A 24691-nucleotide genomic window follows, 5' to 3' on the forward strand; every position below is an offset into this window, starting at 1 on the left:
AGCACTACGTCATCACCCAGCGCCCGAACTTGCAAAACAACGACGTCACTTAAGTGCGACACACATTTCGTCTCCGCGAGAGCAGCATGATGGAGGTGTGCAGCTCTTCAAACGTCGCTCTGAGGGAGTTTGGTTGTGAACAGAGTTTGCTGTCTCGACCTGACGGTTCAGCGTCCTTCATTCAAGGTAACGACCCCCAGAAAAGTGACTTAAAGCCGGCGGTGAGAGGCAGATAGGAGCCGATCGAGGGTGGTTGTGAGTCTGCGCAGTAACGAGCAGTCAGACCTGTTAGAAAGAAACTAAGATAAGTCATATTTGGGATTGTGTGCAGCTTAGCCTTGTTCATTCAATAATATAACAACATCACAGTGATTCAATTTTGATTAGTGTGTAAATATGATGTTAGTCCCAGCTGTGACTGTATTTTATAAATCCCTCAACTCCTAGTTTGTTCCCTCAGTAACAGGCTTATCTCCAATCTGACAAGTTAATGCCATATATTCTCTCTATAGATTTCTGTCCCTGTAAAGGAAGTAAAGAGGTGTTAGATCAGGACACCTTTGTATTATGATCTCTATCATCAGTGAACTGGTGTTCTTTAAAGCTCCTGTGAGGAACTTTCTGTTTGTGTTGACTTTGGCGCCCTCCTGTGGACTAAGTGATCTTGCTTATTTTGTCCTGTAAATGTGTAAATTATATATCTCCTCCTGCTTTCAACTAACAGTCAACTATTTCACTCATTAAAGCATATTTACTGCAGAAAAGGGTTTTTTATTGACGTGCTGTCAATTACCTCATCTGACACCTACCCTCTCACAGCGATTTCAGGCTTTAAAATAACAAAACAGAAATGATCAATACCTTTTCTAATAATCTTGTTTGCTTTTCTAGGTCATAAAGAGGCATCCCTGTTCAGTCCAATTCATGACCACTCAAAAACTCCTCACAGGAGCTTTAATTGATCATTGCAGTTGCTTTATTGATCAAATCAAGATGCATTGGTTGTTATATTCACAATCTGTGTTGTAGGCCTCTTCTGGCTTCTACCTTTATATTTTTGGTGTTACTCCTCTTAATGTTTCAAAATGTGATTTCCCCACCTGGATCAATAATGCACTTTCTGTGCAATAACACACTCTTTGTGTTCTTTTGTTAAGGAGACACAAGTGTGTTAGCTGGAGTGTATGGACCAGCCGAAGTCAAAGTCAGCAAGGAAATCTACGACCGGGCAACTCTGGAGGTGCTGATACAGCCCAAAGTGGGACTGCCAAGTGAGTGATAATCCAAAGAGAAATACAGTCTATGATCAGGAGCCTGAAGCTGTCCTTGAATATTAATCCTCCTGTTTTCTAGCTTTGAATGAAGCTTGGGGAGAATATTCATTTCTCTCTAACACAATGTATTCAGAACTTTTCATATTTCATTGTCTAGGCAAGATACATTAGTTATAATACAGAAAGGAACATGTGAGTCATATAACACAAATACAAACTGTTATGCATTTAAAAATGAATGTTTCTGTAAGATTCTTTGAAGGAAATCAGGAGAGGTAATGGTGTAAGGACACCAGTGATTTTTTTAGAGTCCTTTCTACTACCTCTGAACAAAAAAATCAATACCACAACACACCACAAGGTGGAGCACATGAGCTAGTTTGTTTCCTTTCCGAATCAAGTATTGACCATAGACTGTATAAATAAGGTATTGACCTTTCATTTATTCACTTTATTAGGCGTAAGAGAGCGATCACAAGAACAGTGTGTGCGAGAGACCTGTGAGGCCTCCCTGCTGCTGTCCCTTCACCCTCGCTCCTCCCTCACTCTCATCCTTCAGGTCATACATGATGACGGCTCAGTATCCTTCAGTAAATCTCTCTGCTGCCTTTTGACCTGAGGTTAATTCAAACTGTGTCTGAACGGTGAGTCTCTGTCGGTATACTTCCTGACCCGTCACCCAGCTCTTGTCGTGCTCTTTGAACGCCGCCTGCATGGCTCTGATGGATGCAGGTTTGCCCATGAGTTGTCTTTTCTGTGGAGTGACCTGCGCCATCGATGTGGACGGGCACATCATCACAGACCCCACAGCAGCTCAGGAGAAGGTAAGTCTGAGCCTCATGTGTTGTTTTAATGAACTCCCAAAAAACACTCTGATTATTGACACAAAGATACTTCTATTTATAGCCTCAGCTGCTCTACAGGCCAGTCTACTCTGTTGCTAGCGCACACTGCAAATGTGAGCTGGATTTAAGCCTCCAAAATCACTCTTACTTCCAGTCAGTAACCTCTGAAAAGTCAAAGACACTTTAGGAATGTCTGACTTGAATGGAGGGAAAGATGTTCCCATTAAAAATTTGCAACCACACACAATAAAAGGGTATTTGAATGCATAATTACTGAACGCATTGTTGAATTAGGTTAACATCCAGATGGATCTAATGTAAATGAGTTCTGTCTCATTAAAGTCCTCAGATTATTTGCATGTCCTCTCAGTACAGGCAGCACCGTCATAATCCTCCCTGCATTAGTAAATGTATTAATCTCTGTCTCGTCTCTCTCCAGGAAAGTCGAGCTTTAATGACCTTTGCTATTGACAGCAAAGAAAGCAGAGTGTTGATGACGGTGACCAAAGGATCATATTCTGTTAACGAGGTCAGGGATCATCTGATTTGTGATTTGCAGCACATTAATAATACTTTTCATATTCTAAAGTGTGTGTGTTTTCTTCTCTCCACAGCTGCAGCAGTGTATAGCAGTCAGTCAGAAAGCATCAGAGAAGATCTTCCAGTTTTACAGAGACTCTGTCGGGCGTCGATACTCCAAAACCCTCTGATGAAGCCGTAGATCTTTTTTCTTATCCTTTTTTTTTATAAAAACAAATATTGATGTTGTAATAAAGTATTTACAGACTGCTTCAGGCGACCTTTTCTTGAGTTCAGATGTTGCGTGAAGAGAAGCCGTGGGTTTAACATTTAGACATTTGTAAGAAGACAGTGAGCCGACAGTCAGGGTGTAAATAAAAACAGGAGAGATGTCAAACAAGTGCATTTATTGGGGATTTTCTCTCAGTTTAAAGGTGACATATCATGCAAAATCGACTTTTTAATGGTTCTCTACCTGAAATATGTGTCCCTGTCTACAAACCCCCCGAAAATGAAAAAAATCCATTCTGCCCCTGTTCTGATTTCTCCACCTTTCTGTAAATGTGTGTGAAACGAGCCGTTTCAGTTTTCAGTGTTTTTCATACGTCACAACGCCATCCGGTCTGTAACAGGAAGTCAGAGCTCAGAGCTTGTTCAGCCCATAGACTGTATAAAATACAACTCAACCCCTCCTCCGTTTTTCATTCCCTGCACACGTGTGCTAACAAGGAGCTTAGGAGGAAGGCATGCTAGTTGTAGGCTGTCTTAAAAACTGACAAAGGTCGGTTTTACTCCCCACGTCTGCAGATTTGAAGATGTAGTGGATGATTTTTATTTTTCATGGAAAAGTGCTAGCGCTAGTTAGCATAGCCACATAGCTACATGTTCATAGCTGTAGCTGTGTACCAAGACACACGTCTACATACTGACAAATAAAACAACAAGAAGGCCACATCCACTTCCTGAAGGGGCGTGGTCAGAGAGAAAACGGCCTGTTCTGAGCAGGGCTGAAGAAGAGGGTTTTTCAGGCATGCCAGAATCTGATTTCAAAGTGTTTTTTTTAACATAAACTTTAAAGACATGATTTGGGGACCTCTTAGACCAATATATTTTGATGAAAAAAGTGTGATATGTCACCTTTAATATTTGCAAGTAATACAAGGATGTGTTTTATCAAGTCCAAAGTCAACACAGCCGTCTACCAGCAGTTTTTAGAGCACTCCATGTTCCTATCTGCTGACAAGCTCTATGGAGATGCTGATTCTCTTGTCCAGCAGGACATGGCTCCTGCCCACAGCGCCAAAACTCCTATCAAACGCTTTGCTGACCATGATACTGCTGCGCTTGATTGGCCAACTTGACTGAACCTGAACCCCACAGTGGATCTGTGGAATATTTGTCAAGATGAAGATGAGAGACACCCCACCTAAAAATACAGACCAGCTTGAGGCCTCTATCAAAGCAACCTGGGCTTCAGCTGATCAGCTCCAACCTGCATCCCATATTAAGAAGCCCCATCCAAGTATTGTGTGTATAAATCAACATACCTTTCAGAAGTTGACATTTCTGTATTTTAAATCCTTTATCTGATTGATTTTAGAAATATTCTACAAATCTGAGACACTGGATTTCTTCTTTTCATGAGCTCTGAGCCAAAATCATCCAAATCAAATAAAAAAGAGGCTCAAAATATTACCATTACAGAGAATTATGGTTCTGAAAATATCTTAGTGTGTGAATACCTCCCTGCATATCTTAGTGGCCCCTTCTGTTGTCAAGATGAAGATGAGAGACACCCCACCTAAAAATACAGACCAGCTTGAGGCCTCTATCATCAGCTGATCAGCTCCAACCCGCACCCCATATTAAGAAGCCTCATCCAAGTATTGTGTATTTGTAAGAAGACGGTGAGCCTAGAGTCAGGGTGTGAAATAAAAACAGGAGAGATGAATGTCAAACAAGTGCATTTATTGGGATTTTCTCTCAGTTTAATATTTACAAGTAATACAAGGATGTGAACCGGGAATAAAACTGAGTATCTCTTGTTATTGTGCCACAGCCTTTGACTTTGATCCACTTCACCTCGTCCGGTTGTTCCCTACAAGTGATACAAAGAGAGACAAACTGACCAGAGCCCGTCTCATGACATGATCAGTTAAGATACTCCACCTCAAATGCTCTCTTATAAATCAGTAATGGTGGTAACTCTGCTGTAACAACAAAGGATCATTTTCTCATTGAGGTCTGGTGGAGACAGGATGTTCAGGATTGTCAGAACTGAATGACGCAGCGTGAGGACTCAAGTCGGTGCGGCTGCATCACAGAACATCAACAGTGACGGCTGAAGAGGGTCAGACACTGAGATAACAAAGGTGTGTCTACAAATACCACTTACAGTGACTGTAGTCTATTATCAGCTTAGTCTTCATACAACACTGAGTTGGCAGAAAACAAAGGATTTGAGATTAAGTTGAAGTTCAGTTGTGGACTCTATAAAAACTATACATCTAAATAGAAAACGCCAACTTTTACCTTAGTCTTTTTTTAATATTCACTGAAGGTTTCTCTCATTCACAGTTTTTAATGGCACACTTATTCTCAAACCAATATGGCCAGAGGTCTTCTCCCACAAAGCCATTTTTGCAATACTTGAGGTTCAAGTACAAGGAGTGACTGAAGCCAAGCTGTAAGCAGGTTTGTGCATGACAAACTACAGACCTGCCATGCACGTATCTGTTGTGACTGAAATGAATATTTCACTGACTCATGCATCACTGAGTATTAGATTTCTTAGTTGTTGTTTTTTTGCATCATATTAACTCCACCACACTCCTTTGGAAAAAAGTGATATTGTGTGTACATAAGTTTATGTACACAACTTCATTTTCAAGTTTGTCATAATGCAGAGTAGCAGGCTCCTGCAGGATTTCAGTTTTTTTTTGAGGAAAAAATAGCAGGATCTATATTTGGAGAGCGTGAAGTAGCAGCCTGGATGCTTCTATAAATGGAACAGCACATGAAAGGATCATCCTTAGAGTTTCTTTTATATTTTTGGCACTTTTCCTCACAGGTCTGCACCCCCTCTCTGGATGTCATCATTTCCTTGCACTGATATAGAAGCAGCTCCTTCATCTCTATATCTAGAGCCACTGTTTTCCATTTTGACACTGCAGTTTATTTAAAAGCCCCTGATCTCCACCTCTACACTTATTTTCTTAAAGAATGGCACTAAATGTATACTTTTTTAAAACTTTTTTTTCCACATAAAGATACAAACTTATAAAGAAAGCACAATCAGTCCTTTCTGCAGGTAAACAATGAGCGATAAAATCAGGATGTTGATCGATGAACATGTGCGCTGTTTCCTTTCCGCTCCAGCCGAAGAGGTCACAGATATTCTGTCTTCTCTGAGAGACTCTTCCTTCTGGCCCCTGATATTTTAAAATAAATCTCTGGGGCTCTTAAACCATCACCAGCTTTCACCCCATGAGCGACAGTGCTGGCTCAGGCTCCCCCACAGCGAGGTCCATCAGGATTTAGCCACTGTTACGTCCTTGCTGTGACCTTCTCATAAATCTGCAGACTCCATCGTCGCACTCTGCCATCCACTTTGCTTCCTCCGGGCAAGACAAGGCCACATATCGCCTCTCCCTTCCTCCTCAGCTTCTCATTATTCATCTGTTTTTTATTTTGACAGTAATATATACAGTGTTGTGATAACATCTGCATTTGTAGTCCTAGTTGTTTTCACACCGCTAACACATGATGAGAACTACAGCACAGATTTAAAGGATGATAGGTTACTTGAGTCATTGGGTGACAAAACGAACCACATGTACACACTGAATATCTTATATGGAGTGATACTGAGTAACTTATTTTTAATAATTCTCCTAAATGTGTGAGGGAATGTCCTCTGAGCTGAGTTATTTCCTAATCCAATTAGAAGTGATTATAATCCCTACAGCAGCTCTCCTGTTGTGTTTTGTTCATTTCCAGCTGGGTGTAGATAAAACATGACTGCAGATAAGAATGAAAGACAGACTGTGAATCTTTTTTTACGTGAGCAGGTGATATGTTAGTGTGACTTTTATATTCATGATATGTGTGAGAGGTCTGTTTTTGTGTGGAAGAGTTGCTCTTAAGGTGGTTTCCCAGACAGGTAGGAAATCAACGCAGCGATAGCACAGATGTACGTTATGATTCCAAACACGATGGAGAGCACGGAGAGCCACAGAGCCTGGCGAGAAGCGGCGTTGGCCCCCTGGAAATCCCCCTGAGCGGATGCCTTGTTGGTCTGTGAATGGGAGGAGAGAGGACAGTGAGATAAGGATTAGAGGAGAGGAAAAAAAAGAGGAGAGAAGGGCATTCGTCATCATTTGTCAATGTCCTCCATGGCCTCCTCGTTCCTCTTCCACTCATTCCAATCACACTCTAAGCCTGTATTATGTTCCATCTCTGCATCACACCCAGCACTTGTGCCTCATTCATCACTTTCTCCTCTCCTCTTCCCTTCTCCCTCCAGTCCTTGTCTTTGACTCTGACCCCTGTTTTAGGTAGCACTCAACAATATTGGAAATCTATCACCTTGGGGCTTCTTGTTATGACTCTAATTAAACCTTAATGAAGGCCATTGATCTGATCAAAAAGGCCTCTGAAGCTAGCTGCCAGTTAGCTTTGCAAAAGCCTTAATGGGATTCTTTTCCTGCACTGCTGCTGGAAGGTTGCCTGCATAAACTCCAGGTCTCTGGTGACCAGAGACGGAGATGTTGGGGGAATTTCCACACTGCCAGGGGTAACATTGACTGATGAGAAGGTTTTGTGCAGTTGTTTTCCTTTGACTTGATGCATGTCCCCATCAACTTTTAGAATGAGGTCATCTCAGGTATCACGCTAACATGTAGACGCTTGTAGGAGAATAGAACAGCCTCTTTGGTGTGTTGTTAGCATTTGTTCTCGTCAACCTTCAGCTTTTCAAGAGAATCATTTTGGCTGTTGTTTTTGGTTGCATGCTGTCATTATGTTCTAACTTGCAGCATGATTCCTGCTAATTGATTTTTATGTTGAAGCTTGTTAGATTGCGTACAACTGTCCCATACGGTGGAAAATATACTTACTGTTTTTTGATGTGTGAAGCTGCGGATTCTCATCTGCTGATTTGGCTGTTAAGGGAATCATAATCTGCAGAACAGAGCGTCTGATTCTTCGTCTTTTGCACCTTTTACTGTTCTGTTAGTCATCTGAGGTAAAGCTTTGACAGTGTCTAAAATTAAACTGTGTTTTATCAAGTCCAAAGTCAACACAGCCGTCTACCAGCAGATTTTAGAGCACTGCATGTTCCTATCTGCTGACAAGCTCTATGGAGATGCCGATTCTCTTGTCCAGCAGGACTTGGCACCTGCCCACAGCGCCAAAACTCCTACCAAACGCTTAGCTGACCATGATACTGCTCCAACCTACATCCCTTATTAAGAAGCCCCATCCAAGTATAGTGTGTATAAATCAACATACTTTTCAGAAGTTGACATTTCTGTTTTTTTTAATCCTTCTTTTGATTGATTTTAGAGAATATTCTAATAATCTGAGACACTGGATTTCTTCTTTTCATGAGCTTTGAGCCAAAATCAGCAAAATCAAATCAAACAGAGGCTCAAAATATTACCATTACAGAGAATTATGATTCTGAAAATATCTTAGTGTGTGAATACCTCACTGCATATCTTAGTGGCCCCTTCTGTTGAGCTCTGTGTTGTTTTAAAGTACTGGTGGCATAATCCTGCAAATCTAGTTGTAATCCCTCCCAGACTAAACTCTAAGACACCCGACCTGTTGGTAATTTACACACTCTGCAGAGGTTAACAAATCACCCTGGGCTGTGAACTATAGTGCCAAGTTTTATAGAGTCAGCTCAGGACTGTGTGTGTGTGTGTGTGTGTGTGTGTTGTACCTTCTGTGACAGGTAGAAGGCAGCGATGCCCAGGGGCCAGAAGCAGCAGAGCATGGAGAAAAAGGCCAGACCCAGGTAGTCCTGAGGGATCATCAGTGGGAAGTTGCTCTCACTGTCTGTATCACTGAAGTCATCAATGGACGAGTCCTGGGAATCAGACGGAGCACTCAGGTTCAGTGCAGGTACAAGGCGGAGGGTGCTGTGCCCAGGTTTATTAATACTAACACATCTTATTTTGAATGCACTTTAAATTTAAAACAAATCTCAAAGTGCTGCAAATATAAGAAAACTTTTATAAAAGTTTAAAAGAAAACCTCAAATGGTGCATGCTCATACAGGAATTTTCTCAGTGTGCCTCAGTCACCAACATCTTCTTAGAGAAGTCTAAACCAGATTCATGAACCTTCTCTTAAATTGTTTGCACCCGTCTTCTTAATGAATGCCACATCCTCAGAAATTTGAATCTTGTGCCAGTTTTTCCTGATTATCACAGAAAAATGTCCCTCTGTTGCACATTGCAAAGGCATGAGAGTGCTGTGCCGTGTGCACACACTAAATCTCAAATCTAAGGGATAGATTGCCTTCATTTCTTCATAATGAATATGTTGATCTAAAAGCTGCCTCTGTAGAACGAGTGACGGAGTACTCATTACACGGCCGTGTGTACAGACAGGTCATCATTGGTGTGAATAAATATTGTCTTTTCAACATATATTATTATCTGAAATTATAGCCCATGTAATTGTTTTCCATGAGCTTGTACATATTCGTCTAACATCCAATGTTTCATGCTTGTAGGCTGACATACCTGACAAACAAAGCTGAATCTGGTTCAGATATTTTTGAAAATAGTGTTTAATTCATCCTCCTAATGTGAGATTTTGCAGTTTCTACCAAACACTTCATGATTATAATGAAGGTGGACTAAAACGCAATACCCATTAATCTAGCACTGACATATCAGCACCCAAATGTTTGTAAGAGTGCTCCCGAGCATTGTTCAATTTTGTACTTTAGTGAAAACTTTTGTGAACGTCAGACTCTCTAAAAACAGTTATTCTTAAATGAGGTTGTTCAATGTAGACCAGTGTTTGAAGGGATATTTTTGCCTTCACGCCAATGCAATAACTGAATAGTCCAGCAAATGAGGATTTCAAAAATATGCTCTTATTACTCTGGATAATAACCTGAAACATTTGGACCACTTTTAACCCTCCCTCACTACTTCTACTGTTCCAGGTACTTCAGCTGGAAGTGTCCATGTGTGTTAGACAGAGTAAAAGGCACATTATTCCTTGAAAAAAACATATATAACCTTAAAAATATCCATCTCTCTCCTTTTCCACCGCTGAAACCCTGATCCACGCCTTTATCACTTCCAGACTCAACTACTGTAACAGCATCTTCTACGGCCTTCCTTCAAAACAACTCAACAAACTACAATACATCCAGAACTCTGCCGCCCGCCTGCTCACCCACACCCGCTCCCGTGACCATATCACCCCTGTCCTCCAAAACCTCCACTGGCTCCCTATCAAACAGCGCATACATTTCAAAATCCTCCTTCTCACCCACAAAGCCCTCCATAACCAGGCCCCCTCTTACCTCACCGACCTGCTCCATCACCACACCCCCTCCCGTAACCTCCGATCCTCCAACGCCCACCTCCTCTCCCTACCACCTGACACCAAGCACCGAACCTTGGGGGACAGAGCTTTCTCTGTCGCCGCCCCCCCACCCTCTGGAACGCCTTACCACTTAACATTCGAAACTGCCCCAACCTGTCCACCTTCAAATCACTCACCAAAACCCTCCTGTTTAGAATTGCTTTTAACGTATGATTGCTTTTAAATGCATTTTATTCATGTTTTATTATTCTGTTGTTTTATATGATGTTTTTATCCTTTGTGCAGCGTCTTTGAGTTAACAGAAAAGCGCTTTATAAATAAAATGTATTATTATTATTATTATTATTCTAATCATTTATTTTCATTGTAAACGTATATTTTAAATGCTCTTGTAGGCTTTTAGCAGCACATTTGTATTTGCATATAGCACAACTTAGTGTCCAGTCATCTTCAAACCTGTATGTTCATATCCCTACAGCACTACAAAGGTAGGAGAGGATTGTTTTTATTTGAAAATGACTGCACAAAACATTTAAGAATCAAAGTTTGGTCGTTCATTCCGGTGAGTGTAGACAATCTTAGGTATCCTTTTATAATATGTCCTAAATAAACATAGATAATCTCCTCTATAATGTGTGACTGGAGCATTATAATCTTCTTTATTTTGTTGTTGTGTGGTGTTCACATCCTCCACAACAACAACTGCAAAACTTTGCTGGTGTGGTAAGATAATGTGACTGAATGGGGTTAGTCTGGATGTGCACTAGCTCTGCTGACCGCAGGCAAATCATGACTCACGTCTTTTTTGTAACAGCTGCGTATTCAATCTGACTTCCTCTCTCATGCCAACCCTGTCGTATTACCCTGCCTGTTTTATTCTGTGCGTGAAATAATTACACATTTCACAAAGATGCTCCCGTATCATCTGAGCGCATTACTCATACGTGAGAAACACTGCTCGGCTTTCAAGCATTCAAGAGGATCTGAGAGCCGTAAATCAGAGTGAAACGTTACATATATCACTCTGAAGGTTAGTTCAGAGGGTCACATTTAATGTCTCTGATGTTTCAGTCACACGTCTGCTCTGTCCCTCTCACAGAATACTCTCACTTTTAAAAATGCATCTGTCTTGTTGGGCTCCTGTAAAGCTGATCAAAACTACAAACAGCCCCAAAAGTCAAGATTCAGCATGAAGCCATAGAAGGAGTTTTGGGGGTCCAGTATGAGCCCTCAAACTACACATCTGAAGCAAAACAAAGGAGTAGGAGGAGGGGTGTTGTGCCTCTTTTAGGTCACTTCAAGGTTTTATTCCCACAGGCCTGAGCCTTTGCATCACCGCTCGACTGCCAGCATTCAGAATGAGCTTTAAAAAAACTAATGTTGCGTGCACTTTTGTCCTCATGGAGCAAACGTTGTAGCAGCCAAGTGCTCTAGATTTAAACAAGGTGAGGTATCACTGCATGTCCAATTATTGTGGATGCCAGCCTCTCAGTCCACAGCAGGTGATCGGCCCTCTTGATTGGACCTTGTTGAGAGACTTTTACAGCCAGCAGCTACTTATTCATGACACTTGCAGTGCACACATACATAATGTTGACTCCCTAAACATCACATGACCACTGTAAGAGTCTTAAAGCTCATTTAAATTTCACTCCAGGGTGGGCTTTGCTCAGTCATCTATGAAATAAAGCTGGCATCACCACCATAGTGTCATTACCTGCACCGCAGCAGGAGAGGAGCTTTATGTAATCTGGCTTTTTGACAGTAAGCATTCAATTGCTGCCTAGCTCGCCTGAAATATACTGCTTCCTATGTCTATTTTTAAGTTCCCTCTTTGGTTTTCAGAATCTGTGCCGTGAATGTGAGAGACTCTCTGGCTTTTGATACCAAGCAACAGAGAAGAAGAGGCGGAAATACGATCAGCAGATATTAGAAGATTTTGCATTTAGAGATGAAAAAACAGGTCAATCAATAAGTCGACTGAAAGTAAAACATTCAGATCATTTGTTAATTGACTAATTGTTTCAGTCATTGTCTGTGAAGGTTCTCAGTCATCCAGGTCATGGTAATCCAAAGCTTGATCCCTAAGGCAACTGGACAGGTAGAAATTGGAAACAAAAACACCCACGACTGTTAGTGGTTTATATCTTCGAGCTCTTCCCCAGTCTGGTCAGAACTGAAGAAGCCTTTCGGAGGAGAGGTGAAACGCCTTCAAGAATTTCTACCAGTCCAGTTGCCTTACGGATCAAGCTTTGGATGTTTCAGTCATTCATTCAGCATGCATCCCAAAACCAGAATCTGCTTCTCCAGAGTCAGGTTTACCGCCTGTCTGTTATTTCAGTTTTGCACTGTTTGTCAGATTTATATTTAAACATGTCCCCTAGATTTTGGGATATCACTACTTTAATATGTGATAGACAATTAAAGTGGAAACTTAATAATACTCAGTCCTTATATGCCCCTCCTGTTATGTTCGTTTCTCTGGAACAGCAATAATGTTCCTGGGTCAATTTGACCCGGAGCATATTCAATTAGTGTCAGAACCCCCAAAAATCCCAATACACATTTTTTTAATCAAAGTGTTAACTCCATTAATATCCATTGAAATCAGGATTTAGTCCATTGGTGTTCTTTAATTCTCACAGATCATGGTTCAATGAGGATTGGAAAGCCCTAAATATAAATACAATAGTTTTACATGACAAAGATTTTTGTGTATTTTATTTTACATTTTAAATTCTTTTTTTTTTTTTGATTAAGTGATGTTGATAAATTAAAACCTCTTCTGTCACATCCTGCCCAGAATTTTATGCTGCATTTAGCTGATTTGGAAGGCATATATTGCCTAAAATAGACTTTAAAAAGGGTCAATTTGACCTGCAACATTACAGGAGGGTTAAGCATATCCAAAAGGAGCTCTGCTTTCATCATCCATAGTTCTCTCTGATTGTGATGAATGTTTGATTTTTACAATTTGGATGATAAATAAACAACATGCTTTGAAAAATTAAAGCGAAAATAGCCAGCGTTGTGTCTTACGTCAGAGTCAGGGAGCAGATCATCCTCATCATCCATGCTGTACGTCAGACTGTTGTAGTCCTGCGTCTCAGCCAGCAGCTTCCTCTCCAGCGTGGAGCCGGGCCGGATGTCCACAAAGGTAGTCTCCAGGTAGTCTTTACTCAGCAGGGAGTCTGTGTGGCCCCAGATCGGGGCTGATGGATAATAGGACTCCAACGTGCGAGGTAAGGAGCAGGGGTCCAGTAGCTGCTGCTGCTGAAGCTCAGGAGGATGTCCGCAGTAGCCCCTCCATGCTAAAGGAGGGTAGGCTCTGTCCTCCTCACATTTAACCAAGAAGCCTTTGAAGAGCCCACCAGGAGCCTGTCCAGCTCCAGGACCAAGCCCTGGCCCGGATGCCCGGCTGTCGTTTGGGGTTTCTCCCAGAAGAGGGTGCTCCAGCTCATCTAGTTTCTCCATCCCTACGTTTTAACACCCAGCACACTAGAGGCCACCACATCAACAACCCAAAGTAATCTACAAATTGGTCTGCAGTGCGCCTCCCAGAAGAGTCTCGGCTGCTTTGCAGGCTTTAGTGTTTCAGTGATAATCCATCTTTAATCCTATTCTTAATTTTTTATCTTAGCTTTTAGTTCAGAGGTCAACAACACATGCTAGGTTTATGAGTTTATGAGAACTATCCTTAATGTGGCAGAGTAAGCCTGCTCCTGTGTGCTGTGGGATGCTCTGAAGTTGGAGATTCAGGATCCTCTTTCCTCACATGTCATAAGCTATTTGTTCCAGGGCGCGATGGCTCAGGATTTGCCCCATGTCTTCCATTTTGTTTGATTGAGAGCATCAGTGTTCATGAATATGCTAATGTCGGCCACTTTCTCTCTCATACTATATGGAAACGTCTATTCTGGTGATGGAGGACTTTGATTAGCACGAGATGGGCTAATTAAAAAAAAACTTGGCAATGGGTTTTCAGTGCAATTTGCCCTCAGGAAATCTTGCAAAATGTCTCTTGCAAGAAAAATTGATTAATCTAAGGACAGAGTGGTGGTATCAGAGGAAAGAAGTGACGTCTTCAATCTTCTCTCTGAGCTTCTCTGAAGAGATGTGAATGCTGACTCGTGATTTGAGAACTTATTGTAAAGAGAAAAACAAAAACACTCAGACCAAACACAGCAGCCTTCAGATGACCCGGCTGATGAAGTCTGGGGTGTTTTGAGGCTTGAATATGCGTAACCTCCGGCGTCAGTCGAACTAGTGGCGCAATGAACGGATTGGGGCCATAATTGAGGGCGGTTAATCTGTAAAAGCAATGAGGCTCCAGAAATAGATTCCTATGTTGAACATCCGCAGGTCAGCAGGCCTGCCAACACGCCTGTTACTCTGTTGTTTCAGCAGGAAGCGATAATGAAGAAATCAAAGTCCTCCTGTGTTGATTTATGGCTCTTGGTTCGCTGCTTGCCACGGCAGTGCTCCCTCGGGACATGTATTTTTAATGTACTCCATCCAGCCTAAAAAGGGTTTCATTCAGGACAGACGAGGAGCCGGGCAGCTCTCTATCCACCTCTCTGACGAGGACAAGGAGATCTGTGAAGAGAAGGACAAGGTCACTCAAAGTATTTTCACTCTATAGGTATACTCTTACTTTTGGCACACAGCATCCTGTTAACCCCACGGGGTCTAGGGTCTAATTGGCTGTTTTTATTCCAAAGTTTCTTTATTGTTTTTTTTATGCACAGACAGACAAACAATAGGTTTTGTGACATGTAATAGTTGTAACAAAGTTCTGTGGGTGATGTTATAAAACACAATAACACAAACACCCTTAAGATCCCACCCACCCCATAACATTGAACACTTCACACACATCTCACATCCATACCGACATTAACAAGGGGTAAACAGACAAAACAATTACAAAAAAGCAATATCATTTAAATACATTAGGGAGAGCAAGATCACACAGCAAGTTGATTATTACTTGAAAAGAGGCAAGTATAGTGTGGAAGTCACTCCAATATTCAGAGGCAGAGGTAGAGTGCAAAGACATACAGGTGACACAGATTAATTATGTTTTTCAGTAAATGGAAAAATAAAGATTAAAAATAATAATAATAAAAATAATAATAATAAATAAAAAAAGGGGGAGAAGAGTAAATAAATAAAGTGATGAAGCTACGTACATAGAATAAAACAGAGTAAAGGGAGAGGGAAGAATGTGCTCAGTTAGCTGTCCGTTTCTGTGTAAATAGACAGGGAGTCAATATAATCTAAGAAGGGCTTAATTGGCTGTTTTTGACTCATTTTGATTTAAGAAAAAGAAGAAAGGTACTTTATTGATCCCCAGGGGGGAAATTAAATTTTTCACTCTTGCTATTTTGGACATGCTACACATACAGTTTTTTTGGTATATACATACAAATGCACACACATGCAGGGAACATGCTTCGGGAGAGATGTCAGAGTGAGGATACTGCCGTCAACCAGCACACCCCGAGCAGTTGGGGGTTCGGTGCCTTGCTCAAGGGCACCCCGGCAGTGCCCAGGCAGGTGAACCAGCACCTCTCCAGCCACCAGTCCACTTGCCAAACTTCGTCCATGCTGGGACTCGAACCGGCGACCCTTCTGTTCCCAAGCCAAGTCCCTATGGACTGAGCTACTGCCGCCCCCATTTAACCTTTATTTCCCCTTAAAATTTTTTTTACCTTGTCTTGTTTGGTTTCATTTTTTTCAGCATAATCCCACAATTGTGACTATGCAGTTATCTTTTCATTTTGACATGAAGCATTAACACTCTAGACCTAAAATCAACCGAAAAACATAAAATCTGAAATGGAAAAAATTCGATTTTTAACTGTGAAAAACAAAAACATGTTTTATGAACCATTTTTAAAACATAGAATGCAATTATAACTTGTACATTTAAAAAAAATATGTTCAAATATAGTAAACAACAAAGATATTTACAACTATTGACATTAATGGGTTGTTTGCTACTGAGCCTGTGTTTTGAACCACAGAGGTTCTTTACTTCACTTATGCTGCCTATTCCTGACATAAGAAATCTCCACTACATGACTATCACTGTTTCTTAAATCCAAAAAACCTACAACTGAATTTTGACAGGACAATGGTCAAACAGGCTGAAAAACATTAGAATTTTAATGGACTATAAAGCAGTTTAAGCCTCCTTGAGTGGCACACTGAAAGAAAATATCATTGTTCTTATTTATCACCTCCTTTATCCCGTTCCTGCAGCCCACAATAGCTCGAAATTCCCAGCGCTAAGCCATGAATCTCAATGGGAATCTCTCCGTGGGCGTTGATAGATCACTATAAATAAATTCACGGTAGCAGATTAGTGTGATTCCCAATGTTGCTTATGGAGATTATGCCTCCCTGAGTGCGCAGAAGAAAAAGAATGGCCTGCTTTGAGTTGTGTCTTGGTGCACGTCTCCAGAGGCCTCCATGATTGTTGCATTTATAAAAAATGGAAGTTTATCTCCATAAAAATGCAAACTGCAGTCAGTGATTAGCTCATTGCTGTAACATTAATCTAAGAACATTAATAACAGGAGCCATAAACAATGAATCAACCCTGGAATGAAATACTGTGCCTTGCAGGGACCTTTTTTTTTTTGTCCCCAGAGGTAAGATGTGTCCTGACATTGTGAACAGACGGGTAAAACAGCCTCAGTGTTAGACGCTATGATTGCTCCACAGCAAAAACAGACTGGGGTTGTGATGACGTACACTTGTTTACATGATCTGATTAAACTGAATGCAAATGATCTGTAATTAACCCTTAAAGACCTACACCATCTTTTGGGGCTCCAGACTGTCCTGAATGTATTTTGAATATGCTGAATGGGACAAATGTGGCATCAATGGAAAGCTGAGAATGTCCGCTGTAACTTAGTTTCTTAAAGCTTGTTGATAGGATTAGTGGTTCAAAAGTTATCCATCATTTAAGAACAAGTTGCCGCCGCCGGCTGTCTAGGTCTTTGAGGGTTAATACTGCAACCTAATGTTTTAATTTCCAAGTTAGAGACATGCATTCACCTGCTAAAATTCAAATCATATTACTATTTCTGCATTCTAGTTGTTTAGAGACCAAATGTGTAAAAATGGCAAATTAATGTCAATAATTCTCAGTTGCAGATCTCGAGCTGCAGAGTGTATGGATTTCAAAACATCAACATTTTAGTGAGGACAAAACGGGACCCTCTATTTGATGTTGCAAGCCATAACAGACACATTCTGCAGACGTTGCAGCCGTAAGCCTTCGATCATTCTCCCTTTCTCACATAGAACTCATTTTAAATGCCAGCATTACAAAGTATACACCAAAGCTGTTGTCATTTATGTATTATGTATGACTCCACAAGCTCACTGATATGATTGAAGATGTAGTGCAGCAGTGCAGGAAACTCTATTAGCTTGGTAAACATGTATTATTCAAAAGCCATGATCTAATTAGTTTTATTTGTCTCAGGTGTTTCAGAAAAAGACACAAATGAGCAAAAGTTAGCTCATGAAGATGTCCTAAATCAATTTTGCATTGCCTAATTGTTAACACCATACCCTTAGGGTGCAGTAAAACAGCCTGCTACTATTTTGAAACGTATTCAGAGAGGAGAAGATCAATTAAATGGTGAATGCACCTAATGAATTAAGTAAAATTAGAAAGCAAGAGCAGACAAAAGGGAGACGTAAACCAGCTGATACTCCACAGACTCTGCTCCACTCACGGGCTGCAGTGCACAGATTTCTGTTCAGCAAATGAAACAGGATAAAGAAGGATAGACGTACTGTTTTCCTGTTATTCTGGCATTTGAGTGTGCAAGGGCGTCATTGTAACACAACATGCAGATTAAGTCTGACCTTGTCGACATGTCAAACTTCTTTGATTCGTAAAGGTGTTCAGCACAGGATAGAAAAGTTGACCTATTCACAGTTCAGCCTACCCTACTTCTCACCTACTGCCTGCTGGGATAAGCTCCAGCCCCCAAAGATAAGCTGCTTAGACAGTGGATGGAGGGTTGGACATATGCACCTGATTACCCCATGACATAGACGAGATAAGTGACTTAAAACATTACCTCGGGGGTGTGGTGTCAAAGGATGTAGTTAAACTCTCATGCAACTGACTTCATGTATCCTAAACTGAGAGTATCTAAATTTAGAACCTCACCGAGAGGAGGAGACAGGCCGCTGTGAGCTGACAAGTGAGAGGGGATGGAAAAAATAAAAGTCTCTGTATAGTGTGTGAAGGGTATTTTCATTCTGGGCGGGATGCATATGAAAGTGTCATTTCAACAAACTACATAATATCTCATCAGTAAGTATTCATTCTGCATGGCAGAGTGCTTCACAGGCATGGGAGCGATTCAATGACTCGTTGTTGCATGCTTCACCGCTCATCCCAGAGTGAAAAAAAAGGAGAATAATTGGGTGTCTCTGGGCTGGCGTGGTGCTGAGGGTTGCATTCTTCTCTGTGCGCTGATACTGCTTCCCCGTGCAAACCCCCCCTCCGCTCACCTCCTCTTCACCCACCCCTTTATGGAGGGCTAGTGCTTCTTATACTGAACAAGCTGAGTGATCGTTCAGCACACTGACGTCAGCACAGCGCTGAGCAAATTGCCTCCCCCTCACAACACACACACACATCTGGACATACAATGCATACAGCACACATGCTCTTGTGCTCGCTCACACACTTACATTTGTAGCACTTCATCAGCCTTCCCCTCTCTCTTCTGCCCTCTCCCAATCGCTGAAGCTTCATTCCAGGAGAGATGCACTCAGCTTTATTACACCCCCCTCCCTCCTGTACCTCTGCCCATCCACCATAAAAAGACTTCTGTCAGCTGTATTATAAGCCTGCCTCCTTTTTCTGATTCTGCAACGCTCATAAAACATCCAGTCAGGTAGAGGGAAGGTTGCAAGGACGCTGCCGCAAATCACCGCCAACACTTTTAGAAGAACTGCTCTCCTCTCCCTCCCTTATCTCTTTCCTTTTTAGTCTGGTGCTTTGTCATACACACACACACAACCACACATTCACTCAGCTCTTTCCATTACTTCTCCCCCCCTCTCTTCTTCTCTTTCTCTGATCAAACTCCCTTCCTTTTTTAAAAATTCAGCCGATACTTTCTGCAGAGTCACTCTGCAAAACTTAAAAACTTGTCTGTCTCTGTTTAATTTCCCTGCTTGAGAAGATATCTTGTTCTTCAGATATGGAAATGTGCAACCAAAGTGAAATTTTGCTGTAAATCCCTGCAGCAATGCAAGATAACTGCTACTGCTGCTGCTGACTCTTAGGATATCAGTGACTGTGTTGTGTCTTAACATACACACACTCATACACAGAGATGGGAGCAAGTGCTGTAATATTTCAGCTGCTGCAGATTGAAGAGATACGGAAACAGGGAAACACACAAAGAAAATAGATGGCGTAGTGGCTGCAGGAAATTGGAGCTGTAAACGCCTCTAGGCTCTAATAAAAAGACATCCCGAAGAACAGCGATGTCAGGCTGATAAGACCGGAGCATGCTCTGAGTTATGCCTTACAAAAATCTGAAACCCAAGTGGGGGTTAAATGGCCTCATTGATGTTATATCCCAAACCTTCTCTCTCTTCTCTCACTCTCTTTCTTCACCCCCTTCATCCGTGTGGAGTGACTGACAAAAGCTGAGAGGAACTAGAAGAGATAAGAAAAGAAGAAGAAAAAAAAACAGGCGGAGATGTAGAGTGTATTGCACAGCTCGTGAAGCCCAAAGTAACATCATGTTCCTATGGAAACAAATTCACCATGGAGTGGAGTGCTCACTGCAGGATAAATGAAGCAGAGGCTAATTTGCCATTTCAGTTCTGTTCCTCTGCTAGGGTTTGATAATAACTGGATGGGATAATTCTAGCGTAGCCATGCCTTCCAGTAAGGATGTGTTACTGTCACATTAAACAGCAAAGGATGGATAATTTCCTCAGAATTACCCTGTAATAACAAATGAGTGCAGTCAAGCCAGGCGCTGGGTTTACTTGAACCCCCCAGTGTGAAATGTGTGTTTGACAGCGTAAGCTCATTATTTAGTCCACTGTATGCCCTGCTCTAACCTAGCACACACACACAGACACACACTAACACACACATACACGGTTATTTCATTTCCTTCACATACCAATACGCAGTCACACACACATATGCAGACCTTTGCAGCATTGCATCGTCCCACCACCACCACTCTCAGACACGAACATGGTAAATAAACCCCGTGAAGCTTCTCCATTTCCTACCTCCTACATGCTCACATACATAACTGAACATATCATACACTAGCTCACACGCTCACACACTCTCTCTCACACACACACAGTTTCCACAGCTGGTGCTTGTGTGCAATGAGGCCTATGAAATGAGAATCTGCAATATGTTGCAAATGGCTTCAGCATCTCTGCAGAGTGTGTAGCATGATGTACTCAGTGTTCTCTTATGTGCAATCCGCGGACACACTAGGGACACACGTGTGGAGTCGGCTATAACTCCTGTGTTGTTTGTGTAGTGGTGCATGTGTTAATGTATGTGTGTGTCCATGTGCCTCATGTGTTTCAGTGTCTTGTAGAGATACTGCAGGTTTACAGACTACATGTATGGATGTGCAGAGGTTGTATGTACAGACAGCTTGTTGCAAACAGACGTACAGTCCAAATAACACCTCACAGGTTGGACCTTCACAGAAGACATTTTGCATGATGTGACATCATTTTTGAGGGTCAGGATTTGATTTGACACGCCGAAAAACTGCAACACAGACTCTGACATAGATCAACTTTAAACAAATCACAAGTTTTACCCCTTCTATGTCATATAATCCAACAAAAAACTCACATAACAACGATAGTTATTATCTGTTGTTACTTTCAACACCCTGATATCAGCTGGCTGCAGACGTCATCCAGGCTGTGTTTACATCAGCCTCGTTACAGCTTAATGACCTATATGGGCTGCCAAGTGTTCATCCGCATGTATGTGTGTGTTTTAGTGTGCATTAAGTGGTATTTATCTCTACATGTGTTGACAAAACAAGAGTCCACACATATTATTATTACTCAGACAGAAGGCTACACAAGGTAAATTGTTGAAGTTTGATACTTGTGTCCACTTAAAGCCCCCGTGAGGAGTTTTTATCTGGTTTTGAAACATAATTAAATTAAAAATGATTCCTTTGTATGACCTACGGGAACAAACTGGACCACGTGCATGGATTAGTGTTTCTGTACGGCTATTTTTAACGTTGAAAATCACTGGCTGGGTGCCAGATGCATTGATTAGCAGCACACAGCAGAAATAGACTTTGTTTACATTTATTTTCCTCAGCAAAGATTCACATTGAGTCAAATGTCTGACTGTTAAAAGACAGTAAGAGGGAAAGGATTAACATTAGGGTCTCCTTTATGCATATTTTGCAAGAAACACACTTTGAGAAATCTTAAAACATAAAGTCACACATAGGGTGCTGTTATTGTGCAATGCACTCTGTGTAGTGATTTGAAATGGTTGCATGTTTTTGTCTTCCCTCATCATTTCCTACGTAGCGTCTTTTACGCCTTCTTAATTTCAACCATTGCAAAGTGTTATTGAAAAAAAAGGAGAATAAAGAAGGGTTTGAGGTGAACATGAAAAGAAAGATTTTGGAAGAAGAACAAAGCAACCATTTGACATCACTACCAAGAAAGTAATGCACAACAATGTCAGCCTACGTGTGTTTCTTTGTGCTCCATATTAAAAACACTCATATTAATTCAATAAAGTCAACATATCTCAATATGCAGGGTTCCCTTTAAACTGAGAGGAGCACTTAGGGTTCAGCTTGGGGTATGCATTGACTTGTGATGAGTGACAGTTATGGTTTCAGGTTAATGTAAGTCTTTATGTAACAGAGAAAAATCAACCGAGCGTCCTCACAAATAAGCAAAACAAGTGCGTGTTATGGTACGTGCGCAGCAGTGAGCTGAGTGAGCTAATTAGCCCCCTATAGATCTTTACATGAGGAATGATGTATTACATGGTCTCATGAACATCATCACAGAGGGAAGGCATATGTGTTGGCCTCTAATTTACAATGAGCTGTAGACACACACACAAACATAAACACACACAGCACATATATCAGACTGGGAAAAGACCTGCTGTTAATCAGAAACGCTCTCAAGCAAAACACCCTGTGTCCTTTGAAAGCACTTACTTCTTCTCAAACTGATTTCATCCTGATGCACATTTTACTCTTGAAGAACTGATCGCCTAAATTGATTATGACTGAAAGCTGAAACACTCTCAGATTCTCTAACACAACAGAAGATGTAAATGTATCCTGGAAGTGGTCCTGTCAGGTTGTCAGAGGCTGCAGAAATGCTGCATGAGCGTGGTTTTATATTACAGCACACTAGGCTTGGCATACAGCAGTAAATAGCGACACAAACATGAACAATGGAGCAGAGCTGTGTGTGTGTTTGTGGAAGGGGGGTTGCCCTGATGTTGCTGCTGTTCCACTCTGCAGCAGCATATCCTCTTTAAACAACATACAAGGAAAAAAGGAGAAAAAAAGAATGTACAGTTTGGTCGCTCTCCCTTCTGCAGAGTATGTGACAACAACCCAGTCCTCTTTTTCAGGACATTAGGGTAATAGAGCGAGTCAAATGTGTCTAAAGTGCAATGAAACAGACAGAGTTACACAATCTAAACAGAATGGATGAATCTCAGTTTTGAATAATAGAGACTCCCTCAACATTAACCACCTATGGCTGAAATGAAAGTCACATTTGAAGTGGAATATGTAATTTCTGAAGATGTGATTTCTGCAAGCTGCAACATCAGCTTCTGCAGAGAGCTGAGGAGCGTAAACATATGTATGCATGAACATGACTCAATGTGTGGAACAGTTCAAAAAAAGGTTAACCTTCCTGCCAAGAGATTTTTCAGCATCCACAGTTAATAAGTTATTAGCCAGAGGGTTTAGGATTAGAGTTACCCTACCCACAGCTGGCAACATGGTCACTGTGGTGGTACACAAAGGCACACCTGTGTCAGCCTGTCATGTGTTTGTCCTGGTGTTTGGTTATTTTAGACACTTTGTCATCAGGGTTCAGAATAAATATGAATTGCAAAAATTGAAATAGTCATAAGAAATATCAAAAATCAATAAAAAATGATTAAATTTAAGTAATAAGTGGAAGATGTTTCTTTAAGATGTTACCTGTCGTGTTAGATTAGACTGCATAGGAGCAAAGATGAATGTCTCATGCTGCAACACAATCTTTATAATTCCTTCTCCTTATAATGAAAGATATATTAATGATAATAAAGCTGCATCATTATTATTTAATCTTAATATTCTATGACAGGCTACCTCATGTGGATTTTTAAATGCTGTCACACAAAGAGGTTAGAGGAGGTAATGAGGGAACAACAACATGCAGGGACAAGAGGAGGAAAATCTGAATATCTGATGCTGAATTTCTAAGGAAGAGTGGAGGAAACAAAACAATCTGTGCCTGTAAATAAAGGTGTCATGTCTGTTCCTTTAAATCTGTTCTCACCTTTACGTTTTTAGATCCTGGACCCGTCCCAGCCTCAACCATCCACAGGACTGGATTCTGTCACACACTGATCCACGGACAGCTCCCGATCATCAGAAGGTGTGTGTTGGTGAGTATCCTTGTATGTCTTGATATGAGCAGAGTGTGTATCCCACACGTGTTTTCCGTGGAGGGGGGTCAGGGTAAGAGTCAGACAGTCAAACTTGTCTCTATCTATCCGTCGGATTGTGCTGATTCGGCTGTGAGCGCATGCAGATGCATTGAATACACCTGTGTGGGCAGCAGCAGCAGCAGTAATGTATGCTCTGTCAAAGACTCCCCTTCCCCCTGCACACCAGCCCCTCTCGCATCCTCCTGTGCGCGCGCTCTCTCCTCCTCTAAGAAAGGGGAAGGTCTTTTAATAATCCTTGTTGAGGCTGCAGAGCATCTTGCAGGGTGTCAACTTTCTTCTGCCACTCTCAGCTTTCCTTTGACTTTCCAAATACAGATCTCTTCTCTCCTCCTACACCTCTTTCTGTCTCTCTCTCTCTCCTCTTGCCTTCCCTCAGCTCTGCTGCCTGCTTAGGGCAGAGACACCGGGTCCTAGAGCCTGTTGGTGGTGCGCCTGAGCCTGAGTGTGTTATTCCCATCACTCTGAAGTACGGTGGCCCTGAAGGACAAAACAGATTTACAAAAAGATGAAATACTTTTACAAAGTTGGAGACAATTTTGCATTTTGGAAAACATTTTTTACATTTTATAATGTTTAGCCTGAGGCTATGTGGTCTGAGGCCGTTTCATCTGAAGGATTTGCGGAGATATGACGGAGTTTTTCTGGAGACATGATGCTTTTTCAGCTGAGGTCTGACACGAGGATGTCCTAATATGAAAAAC

General features: G+C 41.5%; 2 protein-coding genes across 2 annotated transcripts; one reads left to right on the plus strand and one right to left on the minus strand.

Moving 5' to 3' along the window:
• The first annotated feature begins 19 nt into the window (after window positions 1-19).
• exosc5 (exosome component 5) lies at window positions 20-2911 on the plus strand. Its single transcript, XM_034701002.1, has 6 exons — window positions 20-186; window positions 1158-1271; window positions 1733-1854; window positions 1958-2098; window positions 2559-2648; window positions 2734-2911. Exons 1-6 carry the CDS (start codon window positions 87-89, stop codon window positions 2827-2829), a joined length of 663 nt encoding a protein of 220 aa, XP_034556893.1. The 5' UTR covers window positions 20-86; the 3' UTR covers window positions 2830-2911.
• A 1678-nt stretch (window positions 2912-4589) lies between these two features.
• On the minus strand, window positions 4590-24450 carry tmem91 (transmembrane protein 91). Its single transcript, XM_034700488.1, has 4 exons — window positions 23819-24450; window positions 13253-14809; window positions 8586-8732; window positions 4590-6935 (listed from the first exon to the last, which is right to left on the minus strand). The coding sequence occupies exons 2-4, from the start codon at window positions 13685-13687 to the stop codon at window positions 6780-6782; spliced, it is 738 nt and encodes a 245-aa protein (XP_034556379.1). The 5' UTR covers window positions 13688-14809; window positions 23819-24450; the 3' UTR covers window positions 4590-6779.
• Between the last annotated feature and the right edge of the window lie 241 nt (window positions 24451-24691).

The sequence above is a fragment of the Notolabrus celidotus genome, chromosome 14 (assembly GCF_009762535.1).
Source record: "Notolabrus celidotus isolate fNotCel1 chromosome 14, fNotCel1.pri, whole genome shotgun sequence".
Taxonomy (NCBI): Eukaryota; Metazoa; Chordata; class Actinopteri; order Labriformes; family Labridae; genus Notolabrus; species Notolabrus celidotus.

Excerpts from the sequence above, each read along its gene's own strand:
- exosc5 (XM_034701002.1), top strand. The coding sequence starts at position 87 with ATGATGGAGGTGTGCAGCTCTTCAAACGTCGCTCTGAGGGAGTTTGGT. Across the intron at positions 1,855-1,957 it reads TCATACATGATGACGGCTCA|CTCTTGTCGTGCTCTTTGAA; the intron begins GTATCCTTCAGT and ends CCCGTCACCCAG. Across the intron at positions 2,649-2,733 it reads GATCATATTCTGTTAACGAG|CTGCAGCAGTGTATAGCAGT; the intron begins GTCAGGGATCAT and ends TTCTCTCCACAG.
- tmem91 (XM_034700488.1), bottom strand. The coding sequence starts at position 13,687 with ATGGAGAAACTAGATGAGCTGGAGCACCCTCTTCTGGGAGAAACCCCA. Across the intron at positions 8,733-13,252 it reads ATCTGCTCCCTGACTCTGAC|GACTCGTCCATTGATGACTT; the intron begins GTAAGACACAAC and ends TCTGATTCCCAG. Across the intron at positions 6,936-8,585 it reads CCTTCTACCTGTCACAGAAG|ACCAACAAGGCATCCGCTCA; the intron begins GTACAACACACA and ends TCCCATTCACAG.